General features: G+C 34.2%; 1 protein-coding gene across 1 annotated transcript in view; it reads right to left on the minus strand.

Moving 5' to 3' along the window:
• The window catches only part of LOC146133326 (dnaJ homolog subfamily C member 13-like), a 40,698-nt gene extending 22,630 nt beyond the window's left edge, over positions 1-18,068 (minus strand). Inside the window, exons 1-26 of the mRNA XM_083397208.1 lie at positions 17,919-18,068; positions 17,233-17,308; positions 16,775-16,924; positions 16,426-16,524; positions 15,944-16,033; positions 15,729-15,779; positions 15,056-15,259; positions 14,760-14,855; positions 13,976-14,134; positions 12,682-12,833; positions 11,937-12,031; positions 11,662-11,767; positions 11,242-11,341; positions 10,679-10,786; positions 10,044-10,199; positions 8,928-9,035; positions 8,426-8,572; positions 5,714-5,809; positions 5,388-5,441; positions 4,400-4,560; positions 4,129-4,174; positions 3,415-3,522; positions 2,714-2,814; positions 1,848-2,007; positions 1,336-1,398; positions 280-489 (exon numbers count right to left, since the gene is read on the minus strand). Of these exons, the coding sequence (XP_083253334.1) occupies positions 280-489; positions 1,336-1,398; positions 1,848-2,007; positions 2,714-2,814; positions 3,415-3,522; positions 4,129-4,174; positions 4,400-4,560; positions 5,388-5,441; positions 5,714-5,809; positions 8,426-8,572; positions 8,928-9,035; positions 10,044-10,199; positions 10,679-10,786; positions 11,242-11,341; positions 11,662-11,767; positions 11,937-12,031; positions 12,682-12,833; positions 13,976-14,134; positions 14,760-14,855; positions 15,056-15,259; positions 15,729-15,779; positions 15,944-16,033; positions 16,426-16,524; positions 16,775-16,924; positions 17,233-17,308; positions 17,919-17,989 (2,967 nt within the window). The 5' untranslated portion in view covers positions 17,990-18,068. The remainder of the gene's footprint in view (positions 1-279; positions 490-1,335; positions 1,399-1,847; positions 2,008-2,713; positions 2,815-3,414; positions 3,523-4,128; positions 4,175-4,399; positions 4,561-5,387; positions 5,442-5,713; positions 5,810-8,425; positions 8,573-8,927; positions 9,036-10,043; positions 10,200-10,678; positions 10,787-11,241; positions 11,342-11,661; positions 11,768-11,936; positions 12,032-12,681; positions 12,834-13,975; positions 14,135-14,759; positions 14,856-15,055; positions 15,260-15,728; positions 15,780-15,943; positions 16,034-16,425; positions 16,525-16,774; positions 16,925-17,232; positions 17,309-17,918) is intronic.
• Between the last annotated feature and the right edge of the window lie 377 nt (positions 18,069-18,445).

The raw sequence follows: 18,445 nt of genomic DNA on the forward strand, positions 1-18,445 counted from the left end.
TAAACAATAAAGCCAACTGCTTTTTAAGCCAGCCAAACTAATAAAAGCACTCTCAGGTTCATCTCTCAAGAAGGACACAACGTGGCGTAATTAAAATAAGGAGCTGATCGCTTACAAAGCACGCAGCAAACTTCCTAAATTATCCTCATATCTTATATCAACAAAAGAAGGAATTAGTAGTGCAAAAAAACACGAAACACGCACAACAGCTAAGCAGCAAAAAACTAGGGGGTCGTCTGCTTTTTATCGCGCAAATAGGTCTCATATTCGCGGTCATACCTCCTGGAAGCTGTAGGGTCCTAGTCGCTCTTTTTCCTTGTTGCCGAAGTACCATTCCTTCTCTCCTCCGCGCGACAGCATTTCGGCCGACGCCTCGATGACGTTGCGCTGTGTGGGAACGTGCGCCCTGGTGGTGTGCAGATGCGCCAGGCTGAGTAGTTCGACGAAGGTTCGGATTCCGTTAGAGTCGATGATGTCCTTCATGTTGCGCTGCGGCGAGTTGTTGGCAGCGGTTTAACTTTTGGTTAGGCGCAAATACTTAATGTGGTTGTACAGGGTGCGCCAGAAAAACCACCACATTTCAAATTGTCACTGTGCCAAAGTTGTATCAATCTGACAGGAGGTTGAATTGAAACTTTGCAGCAGAGGACCTACCATTCGTGTTTCAGGTTTTAGTTTTTATAAGTAAATAATCTTTTGTGGATTTTTTTTAAATTTCGTATTTGTATCTAAAATGTCCTTCATGGTGCGCTGAAACGAATTGTTGACAGCGATTTTAACTTTTTCTCAGGCGCGAGTATTGAATGTGGTTGTATTTTGTTTGAGGCAAATTCTATTGAGTTTTTTATCACGCGGGTACGTTTATGGCTGCAGCAGTCCGATGTTATCCGATCGGTGCCGTTAGCAGCTCTAAGGTGTAAGAATTGTTTTTCGATTGGTCACATAAAGTTTTGGTCGCCGTTTTGATACTGAAGTGCAGTAGATAAAAATTAAACCAAGTACAGAACTTAGTTAAATCTATATCATTGATGTACAACCAGAATTTTTTGTTTTTCACCATTCTGATTCAGGCAGATACTGTCATTCCAAACAGAATTCTGAAAAACTTACTTTATAGTTAGAGAAAATATTGTTTTAAATATGGGTACATGACCTTTCTACGCTTTAATTTTAACAGTTTTTAGGTTAACATAGGTTAAAAACTTAATTGGTATCGATTCGAACGCTAACATTTGTGACAAACAACAAAAGTTTAGCACGCGTGCCACCGTGCGACAAATTTGGGCAAAAACTCGATAAGGTAAGAGTTAAGACATAAGAATAGCAAGAGCAAACCTTGTGCTTGATTAGCTTTTCCAGGAAGAGGAGCAACCTGTCCCTTTCCATAAGATCGGTGCACTGGAAAAGAACACAAAGGAATGACAACCATTTTATAACGCAGCGGCTTTAACTGATGCAACCAGATCGCTATTAGCAAAGGCCTTTTAGATGGATGCCCCAATGTGTTTTGTGATGTATCTAACATAACAGCCGTTTTTCATTTCAAGCAATTTTGTATATTTTAGCTTCAACATAAGAGTTTTTCAACGTAGTCCTGCCTACCTGGAATACAATAGTATACAATATTTTAATTAGTCGCCAGTTGTACGAAAATTGTTTTCATTATTACTTCAAAGAGATTAGTCTATCATTCCGTGACGTGTTTTTTTTTCAAAACGTAAGCACGGGGGGCACACTTTGCTAAGATCCTACACAATGGGGCTACCACCCTTAAAAGGTTGAGAGCCACCGTCTTAGTCGGTATGGCATAGAGCATGCCCCGGCTGATTTGGCACCGCAATACTCACCCGTTCCAGCATTCCGACGGTATACTTGGTGTCGTTGAAGGGACCCACGTCCTCCCAGTAGCGACCGTACACGATGGCCATGGCCTGTAGGCACATACACTTCATGCTAATCTTCGGCGATAGCAGGAAACGGTGGTAAAGGTCGTTGAACAGCTCATAACTGGGCAAAAGAAGTAAGATGTTCCGTTTGGACTTTTTTATACACGTTTATACCTATTTGGGCGCAAGTGATTGAAAACAGATGAAAAAGCGAGAAAAAATTTCGTGAGTAGGAGCGAATAATCCGTGTTGTAAACAAGTCATTTTGAAAGGACTTAAGACCCACTGATCTAGTCAAGTAATTCATAAAATAACTGAAGTCCAAGTCAAGTATTTTCGAATAATTAACAAGTCAAGTCATAATTAGAGCAAGTCAACTTCGAGTCAAGTCCTTGTCATCAAAATAAAACGTTAACTGATAATCTCGTCCGACTACGAGGAATAACTCACGTAAAATATACTATAACACACAATTTATAACAATAAAATTGTTTTATGTGCAGAAATTAGGACAAATAATCCAATTTAAAATAAAAAACTTAATGAAAAAAAAGTCTAAAAGACTTTTGTCAAATCAAATAAGACAATATCAAGTCCTTTTTAGATTTAGACTATAACATAAAAAGTTAGACGATCGCACATGCTATTTTTTTATTTGTTATTATTTTTCGAAAAGGGTAATACCGTCACACTTGTGCAATTAGAATCCATAATAGATCAAACAACAAATTAAACCACTGCGACGAACCACAAGGATTTCTAACAGAGTCCAGATGACATGAATTTGGAAAGAGCGTTCCGTAAATATGTAATTAAAAACTACTTACGGTCGTCTGATCGCCAGACTTGGTTCGAATTCTTCTTCTAAAAGCAACCTCAAGAAATAGTCCCCTATTTTGATTTCGTCAGCCAGACATTCGTAGGGAACCTATAGCAATTGTAATTCAACACCAACAGTTTTACGTTTTAAATAGAACTACGTTTAGTTTTTCAGGGTGAAATCCAAAAACTGCAGTTATTATAGAAACCAATTACATATTACAAACTCACTAACATAGCATTGTAATACATTAATCTAAGGGGGGAATTTCTATTTTTAGCTACAAAAAAACTTTTCAGCAGTTAAAGGTAACAACAAATGACTTTTAACAACAAATTACTTTTAATTGTCAAAAATTGTGCATTTCATATAAAAGAAAGGTCATAATATAAACTTAATAGTATGATTAATTACACACATAAATATTTGATTATTCGGAATAATTTTAAATTTTGCACGAAAGTCTAGTATCAAAGGCAAAATAGAATATGCCAAAAAAACGTTTTTTTCGAAGAAACGTCAACAAAGCCCTCCGGATAACATAAAGCTTGTGTCAAACGACCAAATTTAGTGCTTTTATTTGCAAACCTACAAGCCTCAAGTCTTTAAAAAGTTTACGCATTGGTCAAAATAGGCTAACTTGTGTACAGCAGACAGACGAGAAAATAAGAATACCGTTAAACATATATAATTATATATAGCACTGACTTCGAACTCTGTGTGGTTCCAGGACATTTCCATGGTTTGACCCAACTCGACATCCATCATGAAGCCTCGGATCTCGCTGTCCAAAACGTCGCGCAGTTCTTCCCGAGTCTGTTTTAAATGATAAGATGTTACCAAATTTAGACTTATACTCATGAAGTTTGGTCAAGTGCTCAACCTATATAGTTGTGGGCTTATTTATTGCAGAGATAAGCGATTTACTTTATGATGTACTAAAATTTAAAATCACATTTCAATCTAAAAATTTAAATTTTTTTCAATCATAGAATAATATCGCCAGGATGGATGAGATTTACGGCAAACATTTCAAGTAAGCCAACGTGAGCTAATATTTTTGTAATCGAATAGTATATTTACACCAAACCGAGATATGGTCATTGGGCTTGGTTACAGTCGACGTTCTCCACTAAACTGTATATGACAACAGTATGTGAAATAATTTGGTGTTTTGCCTACAAAATCATAATAACGAATCGATAGTTACGCTTCGCCGTCTTGGCACAACAAAATTACAAATAAAAAAACATAAACTGTGTAACGTCGCAATGTTACAGAAGATACAACTACTTTATATGAAGACAAACTGAATGATTGGCTGAATCCAGATAGATTCAATTTAAACGATTACAAAAATTAAACACTACTCTCGGAAATATAGGACAAGATGAAACTTCGGTAACAAATGTTATCGTTTACCTTGTGGTTCCAAATGAGGTTGGACCTTGCGTGATCCTGATTGAATCTAATAATGCAAAATTAAATCAGAATTGTTTAAGTTATTTGACAGAATTATGAAAGACATTTCGTAGTTGGTTGCTCTAATGAACACCGTTTGGAGGAAACGTTTTCCTCGTTTTTCCAGCAAAGCCAAAATATTTAGAAAAAAAACATCGCGCTATAATATTATATGATTGGGCATCAAATTTTTGTTGCGTATTGTAATATAAGCATATGAGTTGCAACGTACTGATAGTAGAACATTGGCCAGTTGGCTTCGATCGTGATTCTCTGTCGTCGTTTGCGCAGAACGATGGGCTTCTGCTGAGTCTGCTCCTGCTGTTGGATACCCATCGTATCGCGCCAATGCGTAAGAAAAAGATGGGCTTTCTTGGTGACCACGCGTTCCACCTGTACAATGGGATATAAACGTACGACTGTAAGTTCATGATCGCGTGAAATATTCTGGTCGTAAGGGTGTTCAACGTAGGATACCTGTTTCTTTTAAATAGATTTCGGAAGCAAAAACGACAAATCACATCATAGTGTATTTTATTTTTATTTATTTACAGTTTTGAAAAATGGTGAAGTCGGGGCAAATGTAATACACACTTCGGTGACGAAAACACAAAACATGAATATATTTGCCAACATTGTACTTCATATTAAACACAAACGGCAGATTCCGATTTGGGGTTGGACAAACTAGATTTATATTAGCTTTTTAAAACTAGATTGAACTAAAATTAGAACATTTTAGTTTCTTTAATTATAATAGAATTGTTGAATTATTGAAAATTAAAATTTGAACTAAAATTGCATTTTTATTAAACAACTATAAATTTATTTTAAATCGCAATTTGTTCTCATAAGAATGTGAATGGTAAATAATCCCGTATTAATATTTATACTTGTGAGCGAAGCCTATGCTTTTCAGACTGTAAAAATCCTTTTGACCGAAAAATATAGTTTTTCCAACTTTGTTATGACTGAGAGACTTAATATGCATTTAAACTAAACGACTAATGCATAAAGCAGAGTATAATTTTTCATGAAGATTGATTTTATCTTTTCTTGTTTTTGCGATAATTACGTTAATGAAAGCTGTATATAGTTTTTTTTTACTTCTGGCCGGTGATACCCAATGCTTACAGTTATCCGGCCTGCGACCACCAGTCCTTAAGTTGCCCTTCATAAAAATTGTCAAAATAATGTCCATAGAACAAGATGCAACAAACCTGCTTAAGCTGTCGGTCGAGCTGACGTAATTTTGAAGCAGATTGACTTTGGTCCTGCACGCATAAACAAGTTTGAGTTTTAAGTAGGCTATAGTAAAAAAGAGAAACATTGAAGAATTTTTATTATTATTTAGTTACTTGTAAAGCAAAAAATCATTTCAGAAAACAACAAAAAAAACTAACAAAGTTAAATATACAAAAGAGCTCATTATTTTGTTTATTTGTTAATGTACTTGGGTAGTTATTGCACGACAAGGCCAGAAACTGGAAGATCGTTTTTTTATAAACGTATTGCAATTTCTGGCCTATTTGTCAGCTAAACTTACAATTGCAGATTTTAGGTTGTCTCGGACGTGAAGGAGGTCTTTGGCATTCTCCGGGACTTCATCCTCAGTGTCCAAGTACGCCAGGAGTCCAGCCGGCTGAAAAATAATCTGTTTTAGCCAGGAGTTCTCGCACTTAGACATGATTTGACCGAAATTGCTGTGGTTTATTGCAATACAAATCAGGTCGAAGGGTTGTCAAGTTAAGGATCGCACAAAAAGTTGCAAAACTAAATGCTAACTTTCAACCAATTTAAGTTGTTCCACAATTTAGCTTTACGATTACATTATGTTCGTGATGCGTTTTTTCTCCGGGCAATAGTTTGCTTCAGAATAGTTTTAGAAGTTGTTTTTTTTAAAAAGAATTAAGTAGCTTTAAAGTTGAATTTATTTTTAACACATAGGACAAAAATACCCGTTGCTCTACAATCAACATTATACTATTAATACTTATAAGTGTGATTATTTTGTGACCTATGGTGACAGTCCCAAGGTACGACGTGCATACAATGCCTTTCTACGCAATTTGATGAGAATTGCATTTATTTCAGGTTAAATAGTAATCTAAAAAAGTTGACATCCTGCTATTGGCGTTGTTCGATTGATACTTCTCTACTGGTGACAACGAGTGCGACACACTGAACTTGAATCAGCTGGTCCCTTCACTTAAGTGCCACTTAGTGTACGAGAGCACACGGACCAACGCTGTGTATAGTTAGTTAAAAAAACAAGTATAGTATTCCCTAAAACCAACCATACAGAATAGCTATTTATCTTGTTTTATAACTGCACAAAAGCAAAAAAAAAAACGAAATAAAAAAGGCCATAGATATAATGTGAATTAGCACATAATGCTACCACATGTTAGAGCTGTAAAAATCGTGCTTAAAGTATCGTTTCTATATCTCATATAGTTAAATAACTTTAAAAATCAACATACTACAAGTTTCAAGCTAATGCTACTTTAATCGCATACTCATATTACCAACTAAAACAGTGGTTCTCAAAGTATGGGTCGCGACCCAAACATGGGTTGCGTAGGGTCAAAAAATGGGTCGTTCCAAGGTGATTCAATCCTGCGCAAACTAACTTTTTGAGTTTCATTTTTCAAGTATTTTCAATTCAATCTTGACTGAAATATTGCATCATAAGTATTTCATGTGGCAGCCTGGATTATTGCATCATAAGTGGTTTTCTGAACGTTTTGATGGCAGCCGGCTACAGTAGCTGCTAAGACTGGTGTAAACGGTAGCCGCACAGTTTATTACATTTTTTAGAAGATTATTCGGCACTGGTCTAGAATCCTACCAGAGCGTTTAAACAATTACTAAATTGCCGCACAATGTTTGAGTTAGGGCGAGGGTTAGCGTTTGGGTGAGGGTGTGGGTGGGTCAAGCATTTTCATATTTATTAACCCAATGCTAACCCGCACCCTAACCCAAATAAAAATGTGCGTTGTGGTAGGATTGTAGACGAGCGCCGATTATTTTGCTAGCTCGTATCACACACATATATAGCTCGTAATACACACACCTCAGAATTCTGTTAGACTAGCGCAGGGGTGTCCAACTCAAACATGCCGACGTGCCAATTTTTATCTTATAACTTCTTCCCGTGCCAAAGTTGCGTAACCAATTCTTTTTAATCTTTAAAACGCTTTTTTACCAAAAATTAAAACGTTTGTTTACACATGGAAAACTGTGTAGTAGGAATTCGCAATATTGTGGTTAAGTGTTCGACGGAGTGCTGACTTTTGCTTCTTCACACCAAGCTATATAAATATGTAAATGCTAGCCTCCACTATACAGTATAATGCTACAATATCAAAAGTAATTGTTAGTTGTGATTTCCGTGTTTTGGGGGGCTCGCGTGCCATTTTGTTTATTAGATCGCGTGCGACATTTGGCACGCGTGCCGCTAACTGGACACTCCTGGACTAGCGTTTTTATAGTACTGTCTTAGTCACTGATAAACTTGGGGTTAGAATTGAGAAAATTGTGTAAAACTTATTCGCAACTTGAGGTCCTGAGCAGAAACTCATCCGTTTCATTTCGAGCTATAGGTTCGTTTCTTTCCATCCGAGCTATAGATTCGTTTCTTTTGATGCGAGCTATAGTTTCGTTTCTTTTGATGCAAGTTATAGTTTCGTTTCTTTTAAAGCAAGCTAGGTTCGTTTCTTTTAAAGCGAACTATAGGTTCGTTTCTTTTGATGCGAGCTATAGGTTTTTTCCTTCCAACTAGGTCAATATAAGTTGCAGGTAGTATTGTTAAAAGTTAAAATCAATCCTTTTTTGTAATAATAAATCATTGTTTCATAGATCTGCGTAGACTACTACATCTGGTTGTCTGTGTCTTTTTCTATTTCATGCATGTCAGAAAAATACATTTTTCGGTGTTTGAGTTTGGGTCGTGAGATGTAAAAAAACTCCGATTTGGGTCGCGCTCAAAAAAGTTTTAGAACCACTGAACTAAAAGATATGTAATATAAATTTTATAATAATATAATATTAATAGAACTATAGTATATGTTTAAAGATAATATATCGCATATAGTTAAGCTAAATAACTTTGCTTAGCAACAAATCGAACGCCCTAGAATCTTAAAGTAAGAGGAAATTAAGTTAAATGCCTATTCCCGGCAAAGCTCGCAAAATAAATGTGATCTAAACGCAAATTTGCTACATTATCGGGTGGCGGTCAACGCCATGTACTCACGAAAGCGCGTTTCATAAGCTCAGTAGCCGGTGGGTTGCAAGCGGTCCAGAGCCCGATTAGATGCCTACTCAGCTGCTGGTTTGTTACCATTCGGACGTCGCTGGATTTGGTGAACAGAGCAGCGTGCATATGGTGAGGGAGAGCGCCCTTGAAGGCAAATATTAATTTAAGGCCGTTTTGGAAAAAAAATGAAATCAATGTAAGGAAAAAAAAATATATATATATAATATGTAGTGGTTGGCTACGGTAAAAGAAAATTTCATTTACAAAACAGTAAGATACGTAGAATCATTAATGTAAAAATCATACAAAACAGTATTTCACCCAAAAAAAACAAACATATTGAACTAATTAACTTTAAAAGCGTATTTCATTAAAAAATCATACAGACATAAAACGTTATAAAATATTTTAAGCCAATTTAAAGGATTAAAAGAAAATTCCAAACACAAATAAATGCCAAAAACAAGGATTATTTTAACAAACGAGTGGGATGTTGTACCTCAGTGAGTGCTAGCTCCTGCATTCGAGCAGCAGTGTCCGAATCACCTTCCTCAATGATCGCCTTCATCACCATCCCGGCACCTTTTATAATGGCCGTGGAGGGATGCTAAAACATACGAGCATTAATTAGTATATAACGGAGTGTTGCTCTTCCAGCAGTATTATATAATAGATCGACGTTTCGACGTGCTTCATTAATTAGTATGTTTACTTTTTATACTTGGGTACACTATGAACGGGTCTTTAATGTGGCATGATAACGAATTGCAAAGCCAAAAAGTTAAGCGACTTCATCTTGATTAAGACATTTCGATACGTGGTTGTATCATCTTCAGTTAATATTCATTAACTGGTTTTCATATATATTCATTAACTTAATATTCATTAACTGGTTTTCATATATATTCATTAACTTAATATTCATTAACTGGTTTTCATATATATTCATTAACTTAATATTCATTAACTGGTTTTCATATATATTCATTAACTTAATATTCATTAACCGGTTAACTAAAGATGATACAAACTCTTATCAGAACGTCTTAATCGATTTACTTTTTGTGTTATTTAAATACCGATGCCCGTTTTTTTGCCCCAAAAGTACCAGATCGATTCGATAGCAAACATAACCTGTAGCATCATATAAAATATAAAGCGTGCAAACGTCAACATTCTCAAGTTATAATGTCAAATGTTTGTTTTTGTAAACTGCACATTCGATTGTTAATTTACTACTTTCTGAAAAAAAATCAAGTATGAAACGTTAAGTTAGACGACAGACCCTGGCAGTACAAACTTAGTATAAAACGGGTACCACTACTACAACTTGGCATCAGGTATTGACTCCCATGCGATATTATCGGACAAAGCCTAATGAAGAAAAATGTTTTTTTAAATATCTTGATAATAAATTAAGACGTTTCGATGCGAGCTTGTATCATCTTCAGTCAACAACCTTCAGTCAATGTGATAATACAAGCGCGTATCGTAACGTCTTAATCAAGATGCTGTCGATCTACTCGACCTTTTAGGTTTTGCATTTTTTTTAAATGCATTTCTTAGACACCAAAAAGTTCCAAAAGTGTTTTCTCAGCAACTATCACAAAAGTACCTGGAAGAGTCTGAAAAGGCACTTTCCCTTCTCGGCCACCATTTGCAGCAGTTGATCGAAGCACTTGCCCTCCGTTGTTTCGCTGTGAGGCGCGCAAAGCGAAAACGTGAAGAAGTCGAGCAAGGCGCTGATCACCAGTGCTCCTTGGCTCTTCACCTGTTATTTAACAATCCACATTAGGCTGAGCCAAATTGTGCCGTTTTACGAGACACATTGGTGCAATTGCTGCAAGGTGATGCGACACTTTGCAAAAATAGAATAGGAGTTGGCCTTTTTAGCAAAGTTTTTTTTTTAAAGTACTTGAATAAGCTCCACTAATAAAAGTTGCCTGAATAGCATCGAGAGTACACAACTCAAAAACAACAAAAGAAAAGAAGAACATTACTTGTTATGATTTATGTTTGTTGTGTCATTATAAAGGCAGATTGAACATTGGAAAGAGTAATGAAGCAAATTTGATTCACCTATTCCGATCTAAAGCAACATGGTATCAAAACTGATCTGTCTAAACGTAACCTTTTCTAATAGCCTATGCAAAATCCACTTCACATGTAAACATACATAAACCTTGTCGAAAATTAAAGCTTATGCTACTCCAATGCAAATAATCACAATTCTAGGACATGCACACTCACAATTCTCTTTTCAAACTGTTGCAACAGAGTGAGCAGAAATTGCTTAGAAGACAGAAGAGAAGCCTTGTTGAGTTGCTCTTGACGAAGGTCGTAGTTGTCATGCATTGGCTGGAATAAGATATTAAAAACAGGTTATTATAAAAATGTTATGACCTTAAATCCTTAAAAAGGCTTAAGTGTAAATCAGAGTTGGATTAATTGTAATTTGTAACTGTAATTGATGTAATTAATTACAAGTTTTATTGTAATGTAATTCAGGCATTTTCATCCTGTGTAATTCTAATTGTAATAGTAATTTGCAAAATTTTGGATCAATACATTGATATTGAGAAAATTAAAGTTTCAATGCCGAAAATAGTAATTATAATTGAAACATTTGAGGAAGTAATTGTAATTAAAATCGGGCTGAATTAATGTAATTTATCCAACTCTGGCGTGAATACTAAAAAATATATGGCTTATTAAACACAAGTGTTTCCATTTCACTCGACACAAGTGCTTCTGTTGTATTTCATATTAACAAAATTCTTAGCTATACGAAAATAAAAAAATACGATACTCACGCAAAGTAGTGAAACGATTGTATCGACTGCCGCGTGAGAAACTCCGTCGCTTTCACGTTGCAGAGCCTTCACCACTTTTAGCCCCAAGTTTTCACGAAACCTAAAAACATTAAAACACACAAGAAATAAAAAAATATATAAAGAAAATAGAACACAGGGAAAACGATTAACCGATTAGGTTTTTGATACAGAACTAAGTAAACTGAAAATCAGTTTGTTTTGATGCTATATTCATTCGAACTAAGATACTAATAATGCTTTTAGTAGCGAAATATATTTATCATATAGTTTAATCTTTATCATTGATGTGCAACCAGAATCGTTTGTTTTCACCATTCGGATTCAGGCAGATTCTGTTATTCGAAAGAAAAATTCTGACTGTTAGTAAGTATCACAAGTTTTATGAAATTTACACCATACCGTGGCATTTGTGTAAACGCTGCAAATCCCGCTTTGGATGCCACCAGCCTTCTCAAGGCATGGAACTGAGCTTGCATGTCAGCATTCGAGATTGACTCTTGGTCACCTGAAAAGCGGTTAAATGAGATCGTAAAAAATACAATTGTGGTGGGTATATCCCGGTAACTTTTTAACACTTTCTCTTGTTTTGCTTTTTAAAGGTACAAATCAGGAACATAAAATTAGAACACTGTTGTAAATCAGAAACGACTTGTAAAGTTCGCCAAAACACCTACCTTCTCGATCCAGTAAAGACGTAATTGATAAATTGATCATTTTTTCCTTGTTTTCAGAAAAGAATCCATCCTGCTTCACAGCCCATTGTAAGCCACTGTTGAATTAAGAAAGAAGCTTATTTTTAACACACAATATCACAAAATAACAACAGGTCGTGATAACAACTAAAAGCTTTATAACATTAATAGAACTAGTATTATGTTTAAGTAAAAGGTAGCCTTCATATACAAGTTTAATATAATATGGCTTCGGCAAATGTTTTATGTATGCAACATGAACAGAAAGTTGATATGATGTATTGATTGATTTGTAATGTTTGTACAATTTCCTATACTGCGCTGATGTTCAACACACTTAACATAGGCATTATAGAGCTCTGGATACAGTTTATAACGCAATGAAGATAGTCTTAGTATAGTAGGTAACAAACAAATAACATTCTAAGCGATGTAAGCTAACATGACAAACATTTGTTTGTAGTTTGTTTAGCAACCACTACTATGTTGACTGTATTAAGTACTGACCAACCTTATGGCACTGTAGTAAGCTTAACGGTAAAGGTATGGAATTACTTAACTATATATTGTTTACTAGATTAGCATTTGTTTCGTTAAGCTTTCCTGATTAAGTAGAAGGCTGAAAACACATAGTAGAACAACTAACAAGTAAACTTTATATTTTATAGCTTTTGTTTGTATAACCCAAGACATTTTTTCCAGACAGTTTGAAATGTATATGACGAACCTGTATCGCACATTGCAGTTAAATCTTGCCACAACATCCATGAAGTTAGCAGTGGGAGGCTGGGCTAAAAACTTGAGATGGAAAGATTCCACTTCTTCCTCCATGAAAACGAAAAGTGGTCCAAAGCGGAGACCCAAGTTGGTTTCCACCATCTAGTTGAGACAAATAGATACTTAATTGTTATATTCAAGCAAAACCACAAAGGTTGTAAAAGAGATCCAAAAACAACTTTATTCAACAAAAGCAGAATACTATAGTTACGCAAAAAGCATCGTCAGTTCTGCTAATATACTTATTCAAATAGAAATAATAGATTCTATTTGAATAAGTATATTAGCAGAACTGATGATGCTTTTTGCGTAACTATAGTATTCTGCTTTTGTTGAATAAAGTTGTTTTTGGATCTCTTTTACAACCTTTGTGGTTTTGCTTGAATCTTACGATATGGAGAAGAGATCAACAACTAGCAATGTTGGAGCAGGCTTAGATCCCAAAATTAACAAAAATAGTAATAATATTATTATTATTTCATCAATTAATTGTTATAGAGTAGCATTTCATATCTTAAGCTGGCCAAGCATGATACCTTAAAGCAGTGGTCTGCTAACTATTTTCATCACAGCCCAAAATGGTCTTTATTTTCATCACAGCCCCCCCCCCCCCCAAAAAAAAGAGCTTTTGAAGGACCGCCACTTAAAACGAATGACGTTTTAATGTATAGTTTTTTGGGGGTACATAGCATGGTTGCCTTATGATGCAACAATTAGCAAAAGTAAAAAAAAAATCTCAGCCACATTATTTTTAAAATACAGTACAGTGAATGTAATTGGCCTGCTATCACGCAGTCCACAACTACATGACAAAAAACTGGAATATTAAAAATTAGCCCACGGCCCACCAAAAATGGCCTCAAAAGGCCCACTTTTGGGCCACGGCCCACAGAATGGCAATCACTGCCCTAAAGTATACATAGATGTCAAACCATTTATAAATTGCAAACTAAAAGAATAGTCATGTTTTTACAGCTGCTTGTCAAATGAAACAGACCAGCCTGACCGGCATGTTTTTATAAGTTGAAATGACATAAGTGTTTGTCACAATGTATACAAATAACAGTATGAAGCTGTATTTGTTTTGGATTTTCTTTTTATTTTGAACTAAATGTATTTATTAAAAAAAATTGAGATTTTACAGAAAATCAAATGAGAAGGGGTTTATAATATTAAGTAATAACCTGCCTAAAGAGAAGTTCACTTTTACCAAGAACTTATGAATTTTGCCTTAAATATCTTACCTTGATGCAGATATCCCTGTTACCACAAGCCCTCGCCCCATCCATGATTGTGGCAAGCAAGGAATCGCGATCGGTTGACAGATACTGGCGGATCACACCACTCTCATACTCAATCGTGAACAACTGGGGGTTGCTTGGGTCACGGATCAGGGCATAAATCTGTAGAAAAAGTGTTCATTGTACCAGGTATCCATACCATTTCCAAAGTTAGAGAGGTAAATTAATGCTGTCTCTTAAATAAAATTGGTAGCTTAGATCAAGGCTGCAAAGTGCTAGTTTGTTAAAAACAACCCTGTCCGACTCCGGCCCCCCAAAAAAAATCAAAATAAAATTTTAGTTTGACTTCAAACAAGTTTCTGATCATGTTGAGTCCCGAGTATGGGTCCGACTCTGCAGCTTGTATTTTACCCATTTACATAACTAAAAAGGGTTTAATATACAGCAATCTACTCTAAGAGGGGTGATATAACTTTACAGTTTGCGGTCTTATCCCGTTTTGAACTTGCTACTGTGCATGGGCACATCCAAGGTCCTACTCTGCAGGCCTGATTTAGACAATGGTGTCTGACTCTTGCTGGGCACTAACATTTATTTAAATCTGAAAATCTAAAAAATACTACATGAAAAAAAAAATTGATTAGAAGTTTGCTTAGGTATTTTTTACCATTTTGGTAATTAATCAGTAAGTTTGAAACAACCAACCTATTGTTGGTCAGAAGTCTGTTAAATTCTTAGAAAATAAAATTTTAATTTGTTTTAGTTTTACAAAACAATTTTCACCAACCTGTTTCAATGGCTTCAAGTTGACAATAGAATAACTGCCAAGATCTCTTTCCATAATGCAACTTTCACTCAAACATAAAATTCTCTTAACAGGATCCTGAAAATATTATCAAAATAAATTTAAAAAAACAAGTTTTTCTTTATTTTTTTTTGTAAAATACACTTTTGGTAAATTGGTAAAAACACTATATGTAGATTTTATTGGTAAAAACCCTATAAATATGTAGATTTAATTCAATACCAAAAACCTGGCGATCAAAATAAAATATTATTAAAAATACCTAAAATTTGTCTTACTTTAGACCGATGTGTAATCTTAAGGATAACAAATTCAGCCAGAGATGTAATGAACTCGTCTTCTGAATACTCGCCAAACTTGTAGTTTTCAAACTGATAACAGGTGATTGGCTCCTTGCGTATTCTCAAGACAACCCCAATGTTGTGAGCAGCATCAATACAACCCTTCATAATGACTTTTGCGTCATTGCTGGCAAAAAAATGCTGAAACACAAAATCAGTTGTTAAAAGCAAGATCAGATACTGAGCACACAAAATCAAGTTTTTCATTTCTTATATGACAAATTTTGGAGCAAAACAACCATTTAGCTCATCTAGACATTCAGCTGAATAATCTAATCAGGTTAAGTGATTTATTTTATTTTATTTACCAGATGTCCTAGGCTTCCAAAAACCATTAAATTTGAGTACTCAGATTTCAAAATTCACATGTTTGAAAGTAGTATGTTGCGGTTCAAAAATAATACACTGTCTTAAAAGTTAAAAAAATACATTTACAATTGTAGTGCACACAAAATTAAAATCATTAGTCTGAGTTCTATTAAAGTTTAGCTTTATTATAAAGTAAGTCATTCTAACAGTGCTTTGACATATAATAGGTTAATATCAGATCAGTAAAAGTTGTGCAGTAATTATGAGGAAAACAACTAACTATTTTTTATAAAATTCTTACCATTCTCTGATACTTGTAAACTACCACAAATGCATTAGGTGAATCCGAGAGCTGAAATTAAAATTGATATGTAACAACTTTCAGACACATCCAAAAGCCACAAAACGTTAGGAACGTTATTGAAGAAAAACAAAAAAAATTAGATATACAATTTTATTCCACGATAAAAAAAATTTCGTTATTTTTCACAGCCTTTTCACAGCACACATGTATACCTCAGCAAAAGCAACAATATCAAGGTAATCATAAGAAGCTAAAACTTTTGATGTAGTTGGATCAAGTTGGTTGAGACAAGCAGCAGATACCTTTAAGAAAAAAAATGTACAACAATAAAACATCATATATATATATATACATAGATATAAATGACTTAATCATCGCTTTAGCAATATATATATATATATATATATATTCTTTAAATTCTATAAAAAAATATATCTTTATTTTTTTTATGTTGACTAATGAATGTATAATGACTTCTACCAAAACATTACTGGTAAGTACAATGAACATTGTCAGTCAACCTTAAGAGCATATATATTTGAATTTAGAAATGGTCACATATATGCAGCAAATTTTTTGGCACAAAACAATAATTAGTTTTGCTACAGTGCTTCTAATACCTTTCAGTGGGCAACATACATTGTTTCATGAAACCGCATAAAGCTAACACAAATAACAGAACTAGTTTTCATACCTCTAGTACAACGGAAACTTTTCTGTCACTCCAGTGATGTTTTATTGCTCTGTGCCTGGTAGGCTTAGGATAAAGTTCAGGTGAAAGTGGACAATACCTCTGTAACCAAATTAAAATTCAATTTTTGCATGAAAAGGACAAATCTATTTTAGTCAATAATTTTTTCTAGAACTGTTTACAATAAAATCATGAAACAAATTGATAATACTGTCATATTTTGATTAGGATAGATGATTGTATGTGACAGTCATTCTTATCAAAAAACAATAGTTTAACAGCACATTTTAATGATGAAGTGTTTCAATATAAAACTATATATTATATAGCACTGAGAAAATCCTAAACAAACCAGAGTAATTGTGATGAGATGCTGCCTCTGTTCACATGAAAATCTCATTGAATCATTCTTTTTTCCAGACTTTCTCAGTAAAATTAGAAACTCATTGCCGCTTTTCGATTTGTGGTCGAGGATGACACCAGCAAAGTCACTATACGACCACTGTTAAACAGATATATTTTTCTTAGAATGTTAATTGAACATCTTATGTAATTAAAAATATATATCAACATACTTAAAAAAAAAAACTGTAAGCAATGCAATTTATATAAATTTTAAATTATTTTTAGGCACATTTTTGAAAGCATAAACATAAATGTACAATAGTAAGTGAACAAAGTCAATTTGCTATTGCAAGTCTAAATGCAGGACAACAAATTACTGATTAACAAACCAATTGTGCCACAAGCTTAACTAATAAAAAGTCATGTTTGCATTGAAATATACACAGTCTTTAAAAATAGAATTACCTGGTTTGTGACTTGTAATGTGGCTGGATTGTATGTTGTTACTCCTTTTGTACCAACAGCAAAAAGTCGTTTGTACCTAAGCACAATGGTTTATTTTAACCATTATACATTATATATATAACACCCAAGGTAAATTCTGTATGCAATGCATAAAGCCTAGCAGTCTTTACTAATAGTGTTGCATGTTATTTTTTTAATAATTTTGTAATTGACACATAAAACCACCAAGATTAACATTTATGCTATCCTTTGTCTTAACATGAATACTGGCAATAAATGGGTTAGGCTGTTCAAAAGTTCTTAAATATTATGATCAATGGTGAATACTTACATAACACCAAACAGCATTTAATGGTAAAATAAAAAAAAACTTTTAACGGTAAATAAAATTAAGGATGACTTTTTTTATATTTTGCTCGCTTTTAACCAAGTGCCTTTCACCAAACAACTTCATTTTATGACTTGAATGTATATCTGTTGAAACCAATAAAAATCTACAAAAATAAATTTTCCAGGGCCAAATTAATCACATAGTTGATAAAAATAGGTTTCATCCCAAAAGGGTACTTTAAATAGAATGCAACATCATTGTTCAGGTTAAAAATGTTTATTAAAAAAATCACTATTGTGTTTGGAAAACACACTAACACCTGTCTCCTTTCTATTTAACAAATCAATATACTTACTTTCCACGCCATGAATGCTTTGTGGTATAGTAGCAAGCCATATCTTTGTTTTCAGCCATATTAAATGCCATCTTGCCTGTTTTGTTGTCAACTCAAAAAGCAGAAAATTTACTTCAAACAACTTACATGGCAGTGGATCTATTTTCAATATACAAAACTGCGGACCAATAAAGAAACTAAGTAATTCACATAGGTGGTAATAACAGTACTTTTGTGGTGGCTAACAGTAGTTAAGTCGTTTTAATGGGAAACAAAAACACAATCTCAGGAAATATTGGACAGTCCTCAGAGTAAAATTTAGAAAACTTGGCAATAATTATAGTAAACAATTTCATTAATAAATTAATAACCAAGCCAAATAAAAAATAACGATTCAGATTTTCCCAGCTGTTAACAACCTAGGTGTACCTTTTTTCTTGTTTGGTACACTAGTTCACATAGTTTATTTTGGTCATGAAACATCAACATTCTGACCTTCGTTTTGTAAGCACACTTCAATTAGTAACTTGCACACCTAAGTTCCAAAA

Source organism: Ascidiella aspersa, chromosome 9 (genome assembly GCF_963924565.1).
Source record: "Ascidiella aspersa chromosome 9, kaAscAspe10.2, whole genome shotgun sequence".
NCBI lineage: Eukaryota > Metazoa > Chordata > Ascidiacea > Phlebobranchia > Ascidiidae > Ascidiella > Ascidiella aspersa.